The sequence below is a fragment of the Rattus rattus genome, chromosome 1, assembly GCF_011064425.1.
Source record: "Rattus rattus isolate New Zealand chromosome 1, Rrattus_CSIRO_v1, whole genome shotgun sequence".
Classification (NCBI taxonomy): Eukaryota; Metazoa; Chordata; class Mammalia; order Rodentia; family Muridae; genus Rattus; species Rattus rattus.
Genome location: NC_046154.1, coordinates 187,911,614 through 187,924,761, shown reverse-complemented (window position 1 = coordinate 187,924,761; position 13,148 = coordinate 187,911,614). Strand labels below are relative to the sequence as shown.

General features: G+C 36.3%; 1 protein-coding gene across 1 annotated transcript in view; it reads left to right on the top strand.

Moving 5' to 3' along the window:
* The window catches only part of Nav3 (neuron navigator 3), a 528,911-nt gene that overhangs the window by 475,591 nt on the left and 40,172 nt on the right, over positions 1-13,148 (top strand). Inside the window, exons 23-24 of the mRNA XM_032912252.1 lie at positions 699-782; positions 9,325-9,436. Of these exons, the coding sequence (XP_032768143.1) occupies positions 699-782; positions 9,325-9,436 (196 nt within the window). The remainder of the gene's footprint in view (positions 1-698; positions 783-9,324; positions 9,437-13,148) is intronic.

Sequence of the window (13,148 nt, the reverse complement as noted above, 5' to 3'; positions counted from 1 at the left end):
ATTTAAACTAAAACCCCCAATCCACCAAAGTGTAATGTTGAATTTGACCACATGCATTTCTGCTGGCCTAGATCTTATTCCTGAAGTAGAAGTGAATGGAAAGGGGAACGGGGGCTTTTATTACAGAGATTTGAGAGTGAAGACGCCTCTTTCCCAGGCAGTTCTTTGTAAGTAGCAAAAGAGAAAAGATAATGTTCTGGCTGTCAGCAGATGTCTGACACTTGAAGGAGAAGGTCTGCACAATGGAAGAGCTAACAATATCTTCAAAGGTCATCCTGGAAGCCGAAAAATGAGGAGCATTTGTCCACTGCCTATTTCAATGACCTCCTTTTGGGCCCTTTCCTTCTAAAAACTTGGCAGCTGGGAAATTTGTTCGGTATTTTGGGTGTCAGATCGCTGCGTGATGTGCAAGTCAGAAGGTGTTGTTATTTGCAAAATACCATCCCCTTTTGGAAGGCGAGTTCACATTAAATGTCAAAAGACTGAAACACTGAGTTTAGGAAACCAAAGTTTCAAGGTGGAAATGCAGACACGTGTTAAAGGAGCCTCTCCTCTGGGAAAAGGCTGTGATGGTCACAGTCCTGGAAATGCTGGAATGGCTGAAATTAAGCACTTTATAAAATGAAGGGGCTTTCTCTTATCCACCTGAGATTCTGACACATTTTAACCATCTTTCTTCTATTTTTTTTTCCCTGCAGGCTCACCTCGTAGCAGCTTTTGAAAAGAGTTTAGGGAATATGACTGGCCGTTTACAAAGTCTAACCATGACAGCGGAACAAAAGGTATGGCCAGCCATTGCCACTGAGTCTTGCAAGGAGGTAGTCTACTTCAGAGAATGCTAAATGACAACTAGGTCTTAGTGCCTTAAAAATAACATTACAGAGCATCCCTTCTGTGCTAACCTGGAAGGATGAGAATGTGGTGCCATTTTTTTTCCAGGTTTAATTTAAAAACATAATCAGATTGTCCACATTGGAACATAGAGACAGGGACGCACACAAAGTTCTCTCATTAAGGTCTGTCTGTTTGCTTTCAGTTGCAACCCTAGAAGAATACCACATGCTAAAGGAGGCTTTATATAGGAGAATTCCAATACACTCAAATTGTTATGTAGTTAATAAGAATTGTTATTTAGGAGAATTTTTGCAAATACATGATCTTTAAGCCTAGTAGTAAACCATGGGTGTAAGCTGACACACAAAGAAAGAAGCTAGAAAAGCCATTAGTGCCCCAAAGCAGAGACGTCAGAATGGACCAGTTATGACATGAGAAATTCTATTTATTTTTGCATGAAAAAAAAATCAGTTGGCATCTGTGATGCTCCTTTTATTTGAAGCAACTTTACTTCAGTTACATCAAAAATGTAGAATCCATGTGAAGGGTTTTATAATGTGGAGTGAAGAATACGGAAAACGGAAAAGAACTTGGTTATTATGAGTGAATACATTTAAAAATGTACTGCCATGTCCTAGCAAGTCCAACTTTCTTCTCTGCTGTTACTTCAGAGTTCTTGACGTCCATGTATCATTGGCAGGAACAGTCCCTGAAGTAAGTGGGGAGGCTTTAGAAAGGTTACGTTGTACAGGGTGCAGGCAGATGTCTCCGTGCTCCTCTGATCCCCAAAGAGATCTATGGGTTCTACGAAGATTTGGATGTTTACAGCTTGGGCCTTTACCTATCTAGAGGTATAGGTTGTGTTTGTGTTTGGGTTTTGTAAGGTATTGCATTACCAAGTTTTATAAGAGTACAAAACTTGATTTTAGGAAATACAACAGTAACTGAGCAATTAAAAAGGAGATCATCTTAATATCCTTGTATAAATTACCAAATACAACCAGAAAACAGTCCTCTAGTTTATTCTAGGTCTTAGACTGTATGGTCTTATGACAATGTATGGTCCAAGTTCATCAAGGAGGGATGTCTAGAAATCTGTCAGAATTCGTAAATTGTCCTCTTCCCTTCTAATCTCTTCTGCCTTTCCCCACCTGTCTCCCATTTTTTGCCTTCTCTGCTCTCTCCTTTAATCATCTTTTTCTTCCTTCTATCCTTTCTCTTTTTCTTCTTTATCGTGGATTGAAACATTAGTATGTATTATAAGAACCTCAGCAAACAGGATAATGAGGCCCCTTAATTAGCCAAGCAGGAAAGAATTTCTAATGACTTTGGAACCAAAACCCTTGAGCATTAATTCTGGCTATGTTTCTTTAAGAATTATCTAATCTTGAGAAAACTTAACCTCAAATTCACTGCTTTAGCCCCTAGATAACTCTACTATTCCCTTTTATCCATTCATATTTCTAAAAGTCACAACAACAACAACAACAACAACAACAAGAACCTTGCAGGATTACCATTAAAAATTAACAAACTATTATGATTATATCACATACATTGGGACAATCCAGAAATGTCATCTTTCTGCGCATTTCTTTCCTTTTAAAAATGTTTTAAAGGACTGGAAAGATTGTTGGGTAAGTCTTTCATCAGGCAAATAAGAGCTCTACAGTAAAGAGCTCCCAGAGTGCCACGTGGGAGGCCAATGGGTATTAGAACCTAATTATAATCCTACTGAGGGTGGAGTCAGAAACAGGCAGTTCCAAGGATGAGCTGGCTGGGCAGACTATACCCAGGTTAATCAAGAAACCCCAAATACATAAGAAAAAGAGCAATCAGGAAAGATAGCAAGCATCAACCTCAAATTCCACCCATGCACATGCATACATAAACATACACACACAGACGTGTACGCATATGCACAGCCATGTACACCATGCACAAATACACGTGTAAAAGTGAACATAAACTAGTTCATACCTAGCTAATGTCAAGTATGTTTCTGGAAAGGATTATTAGCATTCATTGTGTTATCTTGAAGAGAGCAAAATCAATAGTAACAATTGATAGTCCCTGCATATTTCCTTTAACTCTTTTATATGAGTGCAAGTAAATTTTCTTATAGAATTATGTAAGATTACACAGTTCTGTTAACTTATGATATCTATAAATACTTGAAATATAACTCCTTCATATAAGATTGTCTTTCTCTCTCTCTCTCTCTCTCTCTCTCTCTCCATATATATATATATATATATATATATATATATGTGTGTGTGTGTGTGTGTGTATATATTCCTTAAAATAGCTAAGCATAAAAGTAATTCTTTTTCAGTTCTGAACTGCACGTAGACACAAACATTAGTCATTATTTATGTACCTCAAATTTGTATATGACATTTTTCTTTGAAGAGATCTATAAAATGATTTGCACTATAACACAGTTCAGTACCAGAAACTGATTTAAACTAGCAGATGGATGTATACAGCAAAATATCTGAACCCATGGTTCAGCCACAAAGCCCTAAACTGAACTGGCTTTCCAGGAAGCTGAGAGACAAAGGGAAATTTCTTGGTGGGTTTTGTTCTCTTTGTGTGACCAGAAGAGTGTAATTTAGATTGAACAGACTAACGTCTTGGCCCAGGATTTAAGGACAAATGTATTGCAAGGTTCTTAAAGTGGGGTCACAGAGTAACAAAAGACAAAACACATTGTTCACTTAGACATTTTTCTAAAAGCTGAGGGCAGAACATTTAATCATTTCAAGAAAGACTTTTCTTCGGGGAACCGAGATAAAAAGGGTGTATTGCTCTCTGGTGATCCAACAGTCCTGAGCAAAAGCCTCAAGAAAGCACTGTATTTTCAGTCTCAGTCCCCAGAGTTCCAAGGCACATTGCCCATTTAGTCTTTCACTAGATTTATATTGAAGTTCTATGGGGTAAGAAGGAAAATGTATGGGTTTAAAAATAGATGAGTTATTTGTCTACCCCATCGGTATCTATAGATATAGATATCTGCTAGACTATAAACTCCAGGAAGAATAGGGATGTTTCTCATAAATTATAATGTTAGATTATAAATAGTATTTTTCTGAAGTTTTCATTCTCCATATATGAAATATTCATACATAGAAATGTTCATATAGACATAAGATCCACATTGATTTTCATAGCCATCATACATATACGTCTTCTTACTAATGCATACATTTTACCTGAAATTTTAATTCTTGTATGTAACAGGTGATAATAAACATATAATCTGCATATACATATATGTGTGTGAAAGTGAGATGGTTCAGCAGTCGAGAACACTGGTTGTTCTTCCAGAGATCCTGAATTCAAACCCCCAGCAACCTCATGGTGCCTCATGACCAGGGATCTGATACCCTCTTCTAGCATGTAGGTGTACATGCAGACAGAGTACTCACAAATTTAAATAAATACATAAACACATAATTTTCATAAGGTTTAAAAATATATAAGTAAAACATGAGTCAGCCTTGTATCAAATTCTACTGAACCAACTCAGACCGAGAGTGAGATGATTGAAAAATAAAAATGAAAGCTTCTACATGAAGAATCAAAGACCAAGATTTATCCATGTGCTTGTTACATACTTAAGAAATAGAAAAAGTACACAGTTATTCAAATCGTGTTCTAGCTTCATAGGGTGCTTTTAGAAGTCGCATGGCATTAAAAGTACATAGAGCTCTTATTTCACCGAAATAAGTGCCTCGAATAGAGTCCTAATTAGTTTTCTTGCTTCCAGATTCCAAACAACTCCAATTCTTTTGCCAAATGTTTATGTCAGAATACTGTTTTTATATACTTACAGTCCAGAAAGCAGAAAATATTTACAAAAATAACTCAGGAGGCAGAAAACTATGGCTCCAGTAGAGATGCAGCCCTAAAAAACCACAAGTATTTTCAGAGGATTTGAACTAGGCCATCTTAGCTCTTTAGGCTAGAGAGGATGAAAAAGCTTAATCCAAGGGAAATACTAGGGAATATTTCATGAGGGCAAATCACCATAAGCATCAGCACCCAAAAGAATGATGGGAGATGCCACTCAAACATTGATGGGAGGTGTTACCCAAGGCATTGATGGGAGGTGTCACCCAAGGCATTGATTGACGGTGTCACCCAAGGCATTTTAAGATGCTTAATTTTCTCACAAAATATTTAATAAGGAAGGCTGGGATACAATCATTAAGATGAAAAAATCCACAAATACATAGTTTTAGGCATGTGAAACTTTAATAGAACAGTGAGATCTTATTCAAAGTTGCTATTGTAATATACCCTAATATTTAGGAATTTAAAATTCCAAAGATGGTCAAATCAGTTGCTTGTAGTCATTGAACTCAAATCATTGGAGTGTAGCTATTAAGGTATGCTAGACTAATCTTGTTAGAGGTCACTGAAGGATAGAGAAATATCTTCTAAGAATGAAAGGTTTCATTTATTGACGACTACACTAACTCTAAAGCCATTCCTACCTCTGTAAATGACATGGATGACCATGAATTTTCATCTTGGAAATGAGGACATTCAGTGCCAAATGTTCCAACTCAACATAGAAAACTAAAGATGCAATCTGCTTTGTCTTTACATATTTTGTGTACAGACATTTTTCCTTCCAGAAGTGTTTATAAAAATATATATCTAAAACCTGACAATGTATCTCTTAAAGTTTTGCAGTTTAAATTAATATGAATCTTTAATTTTAAAAACATACAGATTTAGTGAGGCCCTTTCATCTGAGTTTAGATGCAGTAAACCCTGCAGGAATTTTCAGTAAGAGAAGGTAATAGGAAGATTTCGAGAGAAATACACAGAAGGCTGGAGAGAGAAATGTTCTCAAGGGAACCACAATGGAGCAGTGTGAGATTAGCCGAGTGGCATGGAAAGGAATTAAAGACAAATTTAGTGTCAAATTAAAGGGCCTTGCTGAAAGGTTCAGTTGGTTCACAAGATTTGTTGTCAAGCTCGTAGGAGGGTTAATGGAACTTTACTAATGAGAAATTTTGAAAGAGATCAAATAGAGCTGGGAAATTAGGTTGGAAAAGAATACCAGAAGGCTAGTACAGAGGAAATACTCAGTTGCTTTGTCTTTGAAGCATTTCTAGTGTAATTTTTATAACTTGTTTAGCTTGGACAATGTAATGGCAACCATCCAAAGAGATAGGAAGCTCAGCAAGATGGCTTCATAAAACAAAGCTAGAAAACCCAGAAAAGTAGAGTCTCACAAGGTCTATAAATGTCAGGGCTTCATTTCATGAATTCTTTACCAGACTTGAGCAAGGAGAACAAAGTAAGATCTGATACCTTAATTCTCAAGAATCTTTGTGCAATTGGGTAGAGCTGCATTCTCTTATATGTCTAAAGAGAGAAAAGGAAGTCTGAACAACTGTATTGCGTGACAAACTGAACAGTTATCTAAATGGCATAAACATTTCTCAGAATATTTTCATGAAGTCCTAACAGTGACCTCCTAGACTTAAGTATTTTCTGTTGGCCACAACCAAATATAGACTATTATTTCAGATTGTTTTATGATTTTGTAAACATCTTTCTCTGGAATACCTTATTGACCATAGTCCTTAACCAAAGTTTTCAGTATAAGGCAAACCAAATAGATAGGGAGATAGGTAGGTAAGTAGGTAGGTAGATAGGTAGATAGATAGCTAGATGGATGGATGGATGGATGGATGGATGGATGGATGGATGGATGGATGGATGGGTGGGTGGGAGGGTGGGTGGGTGGATGGATGGATGGATGGATAGATAGATAGATAGATAGATAGATAGATAGATAGATAGATAGATAGATAGATAGACAGACTAGATAGAAGGAAAGAAAGAAAGAACAAAATAAAAGAAAGGCAGGCAGACTGGCAGACAGATAAAAGATGATATATTTGTTTGGAGGCAACATTGCAATTTCAATGCATTACAGAAATCTTAGAAAAAAATGTAGCTTGACAGTAGAAATAACCAAATCCAATGACACAAACAATAAAAACTAGAATAATATTGGGGAATTTCTATATCTTAGTCAAATACTTAAAATGTTTTATGTTCATTTCTGCTCTACTAGTGAGGAAGAAAGAAAGGAATCCTTGACTTCCTTGATACCCAGTGAAAATATTTCTATTTACTTAGCAATGCTGAAACTTTCTATTTATAATGGTCTGTGATGGTTTTGATGATTTTATATAGAACTCTTGCGTCCTGGTCGAAAACCCGCCTATTATACAAACTGAAGACATGAATACTAAAGTTAAAGTCTTGTTCTTCAAAGAAATACATCTGTTGAGTGTAGACCAGAACTTTTCATAAAATCACTTGAGTATTTACTGAATTGTAAATAAATAGAAAAGAACAAACTCTCAACAACTAAATAAGATATTATATTAAATTATATAAAAGGGACCTCTTTTAAATTTTTTCCTGATAGGAAAAGAATTCACAAACAGGGATTTTTTTTGGCCTTTAGGGGAAAAATATTTGGAAAAAGGTAAACTTCATGTGAACTTCTCAGAAAGGTCATGGCTGCAAGATGAATGACGAAATGAGGGCAGATTTCATTTACAAACATTTTTGCAGATGTAATGAATAATGAGTATAGATTTGAACAGATTGTGTCAATCCATGTGGAATTTGGCCATAACACAATGTTATAAAACAGGACACTCTGTGAATATTCCATTCTTAATCACCTGTATATATTTATAGCAAAAAATAAAAGGAACATGGTGGTGTATAATTTTAATCCTGGCATTTTGGAGGCAGATGGCAGAGGGCAGAGGACAGAGGGCAGAGGGTAGAGTTAGATTGGCAGAGAGGCAGAGGCCTAGGCAGAGGCAGAAGGGGATCTCTGTGAGTCCAAGGCTATCCTGATCTATACAGATAGTTCTAAGACAGACAGGGTTTGATAGAGAAATTCTGTCTAAAAAAAAAAAAAAAAAGGAAGGAAGGAAGGAAGGAAGGAAGAAAAAAAGAAAAAGTTAGTAGAAGCACTTCTCTAGAAGAGATTAAAACCTTGACACTTAAATAACTGAGCTAACTCAAAATTAAGCTCAATTATTAGATATTTGCATATGAACTTATTTCCATTTCTTCCTGTAAAGCCAGAGCCAAATATTTTAGCAGATTTTTAAATCTGCAGTATAAGCATCATTGATTCCATATCCAAGGATGAAAGCCTGACTTTAATTAAAATTTAACACTCACCTAAGCACTGGTTATAAAATTAATTTTTAAATTATGTGAATCCATTTCAAGTAAATACCTTATCTCTCAGGGGTTTCAAGTGGAAACATTACGTTTTAGTAAAATTGCCTGTGTTAATTGGGCAAGGGACATGATATAGAAGTTAGGGAGACCAAGTAATTACAATGAACCAGGTTACAAATTGTCTACAATGTTTCCTTTGTGAGGAATGAATATATACAGTGAATTATTTGAAAATCTATGTATAAATTTAATAATTTCCTTCTAATTTTCACTATGATGTATTTATTTACTAACTGTTTAAAGTCCTCCAGAGTTTTTTTTAATCTAACCAGTATCTATCAGGAATATATGAGATGTTCAAGAAAATAGACATATAAAATACAGCATGATGCTTAAAACTTCAATTTCAGCACTTGGGAGGGTGGGGTGTTATTTTGTTGCCTTGGCAACAAGTGAGACTCTTTCTCAGGAAAAGAGAGGGTAAACAGACATGAGGCACCACGTATGTGTTTATTCTAACTTCCTCTGTCATTTCCAGGTATTGCAGTATCTACCTAAGATTAGAATTGTTATCAGGCTTTCCAGTGTATGAAGCAATGAAAATTTCATGCAATGAAATTACTTAGCTTTTCCCCTTTATTTTAGGAGACACTGAGAAAGTACATCAGCATTCTTCATTATGTAATATCTAAGGGCTTTGCATTACATATGTTTCTCTTCACTGATGCATGAAAAGATATCATAATTCTAAGGTGAATTAACATGACATACAAACATTAAGGTGACAGCTCAAAGAACTGAGTTTGAAACAAGAGTCATGATTTACCCTGCAATGCAGATAATCAATTTTCCAGGGTACAAGGCATTTCAGACAAAATCTAAAATTGGGCTATCCACTGGGCAGTGAAAAATACAACATAAAACAATGTTGAAATACTGATGTTTAACATCCAGTGTTAGCACATTGCTAATGTAAAAATGAGTTATAATTTATCTTCCATTGCTTTGAAGGGATCAGCTCTGCACTTCCTTTTTTAAGGATTACGGACTATTGAAATTACTTTTATAGGATAGGCTTTTTAAAATTCCTTCTTAAGCTAACAAAAATTTAAGTACAATTTGACAGGGTCAGTCATGTGTACAACTCCTTCAGGGGTTTAGAGCTACGCAAAATATCAAATGCATTTGACAGTAAACTGTGAGTGAAGTTCTGGACATTAAACTCTCCAAACTCTGCTCATTCCGCAGGAATCTGAACTTATAGAACTACGGGAAACCATTGAAATGCTGAAAGCCCAGAACTCTGCTGCCCAGGCTGCCATTCAGGGTGCGCTGAATGGCCCAGACCACCCTCCCAAAGGTACTGTGTTATCCCATATAAAATACAGCATTGCATTTATGCATGAGCAACAGTAAAGTTTCACATGCTCAGGAGAGCTGCCTTTTATAGTAAGTAGAACTAATTGTTTTCAGAACTGCAACCTTTGTGAGCATCAGCTTCCATTATCAATTGATTTCTAAATTATGAACTTATATCAAGTCATACAAATTGTTTTCTTACTTGATCTAGTACATAGAATCTACTAGGTAGACAGGGTTGGTAAATATGTGCATATCTGACTTCCAGCCAATCAAGCCTAGCAAGGAGTTTGCTAATCAAGATGCAGTTCACAGTGGGAGTAAGGTCTTATCCACAGGGTCAGGGAGAAGGTACAGTTACTGTAGCCAGAAGTTTTAAAGTCTGATGGGAGGTTTTCATTAGCCTGTCTCTTTGATTCTTTGCTCCCTTCCCCATGCCTTGGTATACTATGGAAGAAAAGCTTATTGCTTTTAAATCCTGTTCTCTTTACATGTGCTCTACATTTATTTATGGCCTGACTTATCAGGAGGTTCAAGAACATACGTTCTTCCTCCAAAGTAAAATCCTGTTCAAAATCCTGGGTGTCTTATCATCTGTTTTCTCATTTTCAGATAAGTTCTTGAAAACTCTTTTGCACTCTTCAGCCTCTTCAGTTATGAATTGTCCTTCAACCCATTGGATGACACCCCATCCCCACCCTTCCACCAAAATTATTCTGTCCAGAACCAATAATGACTTGTATGATACTCAATCCATAAAACATTTAAGTTCTTGCATGGACAGGATAAGAGGTTCTACTATTGGTGTCTAAACTCTCATACCTAAAATGTTAATTTTTGCTAATACTGTCATACATTCTTCTTTAGGGAGCATATTTATACTTAGTATGCCATTTCATACATATATATCATTATAATTTATTCTTTTTCCCCCTCGCATGCTGTTCCCTCTTTTCACCCTTCCTCTACTCTTTCTGGTGCCCTACCTTCCAGAAAATTGTTCCATCTTCTGCTTCCATATGTTGTATCACTCTCTTGTTCTCCTCATATCCTGTTATCTCCTTTCACAATCACTTGATGATTTCACGTCCTATATATATGTATAAACTTAAATTTATACATACATTTTGCATGAAAGAACACATGGTATCTCCAGTTCCATTCATGTTTTTTTACAAATGTATTGATTTTGGTTTTCTTTACAGCTAAATAAAACTGTTTATCCACATGTTCTAGAATATTTTGACCAACTACCTGTCCAGATTGGTTATCAGGACAGTGCCACCTACACATGGCTGTGCAAAGTCTCTACAGTCTAATGACTTAGAATCATCAAGCCGTATACCTAGGTGTGGTGTAACTGCATTGTAAGATAGTCCTACTAGTTTCTGTAAGAAGCTTTCATACTCACTTCCATAGTGACTATAATAGTCACTATGGACTAATTGCATTCTCCCCTCACCCTCGCCAACATTTTCTCATCTATTATGATATTTCTAATCTTTCTAAATTCTTTTAACATTTTTGTTGTTGTTGTTGTTAAATGCCCATTCATTCTTCTGTATCCATTTGTAACTACTAGTATCCTAAATTCTCCTCCATTAAGATTCTGAACCTTATGATTTTATATGAACTTGTCTACTGTTCCAGCTACAATTATTGCCTTTACTAAGAATTGTCTAATATTCTTTGAAATCAAGTTCACCTCTTGATGCTGAAGGAGCAACCCATTAAGATATCTTTGAGTTTCTCTTTGGCATCTGAGGTTCAACTTGCCATGTTTCCACCCACATTTCCCCCATCGGAGCATCCTTTGTCTCTGAAATAGTATTACCACAGTCTTGTTCCAGCCAGACATGTCAATCATAAGACTACTCTTCTGATATGATACATCTGCAGTTATAATAGGCTGCATGCCTTTAGTGAGTCTTGAGCGTTCACTTTTCTCTGACCCAACACCATCTACCATTAGTCCCCTCAGCTGTGACTGCAAATCCTTACATAGGCTTTATATTTCTTGATTTCTTTCTACCTTTTGGACTTGGGATATAGATTGGTCACAGAGTGTTGTCTATCATGCACGGGGCTCTAATTCTAATTCTTAATACTGCTTTGAAAAAGATAAAAACTCAATCTTCCTAATACCGTGACCTTTCAATACAGTGCCTCATCTTTTGGTGACACCATCCATAAAATTATTTTCTTTGCTTCTTCATAACTTCAGTGAGTTGTAATGGAAAACATCTGTTTTTTTTTTTTTCTTTCCCGATTGTCTTTGGGGGTCATGACCCACAGGTTGAGATCAGTAGTACTCTAGACCTTTTCTTTTCTTTTTTTACATCACAGCCAGAGTAGTTGTGTAAAGACATTTACTAACCCAGGTCCCATGGTCTACTGAGAGAAAAGCACACTATTAATGTGACACAATCTCTCTTTACCAGCTTAACTCACTCAACAAATACCAAACACTCAGTGATTAGTAATTTGGTTCCAGACCTATTTTTGCTGCTGCTGCTGCTGCTGCTGCTGGTGGTGGTGGTGGTGGTGGTGGTGGTGGTGGTGGTGGTGGTGGTGTTTGTGTTTTGATGTTTTGTTTTTGGCTTTGTCGGTTGCTTTTGTGTTGGCAAGTGCTTCCCATATTAAGATTTTCTCTATCCGGAATTTCTTATCGCAGCCTGCTTACTTCTGATATCCTTCCCCACTTGTTAATTCTGAAAATGGTATTCCCTCTGTGTCCATCCATTAAACGTTATAAATCTTCCTTTCTTGAATTATACTATCAAGTCTTTTACCCTTCATTGGGACTGTGGTGATAGCCTATACAGACAGGAGGCTTTTTCAAAGTTTACAGAAAATAATGACAAAATCAAATATTATACCGTGGAATTTAAATTTACCAAAAGTACATAGGGGATATAGTTATTCTGAAAGACAGACTCATTTTTCTTATGCTATGTCTGTTAAGGATTCAGCAACTTTTCGTGTCCAGGAGTTGATTTTTATGCTGCATGGAAAATTGCTGCATATTTAAGGTTTATCTCGGAGCTGTAATAAAGCAGCTTATGTTCTAAATCTTCATGTCGTCAATAGGTCCAGAAGGGATTTAAAACGGCTTAATCCTTTCCTTAATACAACACAAGTCACTGAAGTGAAACTCTCTGGAAGGATTCCTTTTATCTTAGGCAACAGGTAGCTTAATGTATCTGCTGGAATTCAAATACAGGGATTTCATTGCTTGAGGGAGTGGGAGTAGGTAATAAGTTTTGTCCAAATTCATTCAGATGTATTTAAAAAAGTATTAAAATGGTACACCTTTAAAAACTGTCAAAAGTGGAACTTTGACCATATAGAAGGATTTATATTTCTAAAACATTGAAACGACACTCAATTCTGTGAATACAAATGTGTCGCTCATCTTTTATTGACAGCTGATGTTGCTTGGTAAAGTAACCAGTGGTGCAGGCCATGCAACTTTCTGTTATTGTTTCTTGAGGTGATAAGCATGAAACACTGTCTCTGAAGCACTTTAACTACAACAGTCTCTACATTTTGACATCTGACCCTAAGATAAATATATGCAGCGAGGCAACACTTTTTACAGAGGCCCAACTGGCAAAATCCTACCTGTTAACTTGCTTCTCCTCTTCTCCATATTAATATGCTCTATTTGTTTACCAGTCTGATAGGTGAGTCTGCCATAAAAGATATGTCTT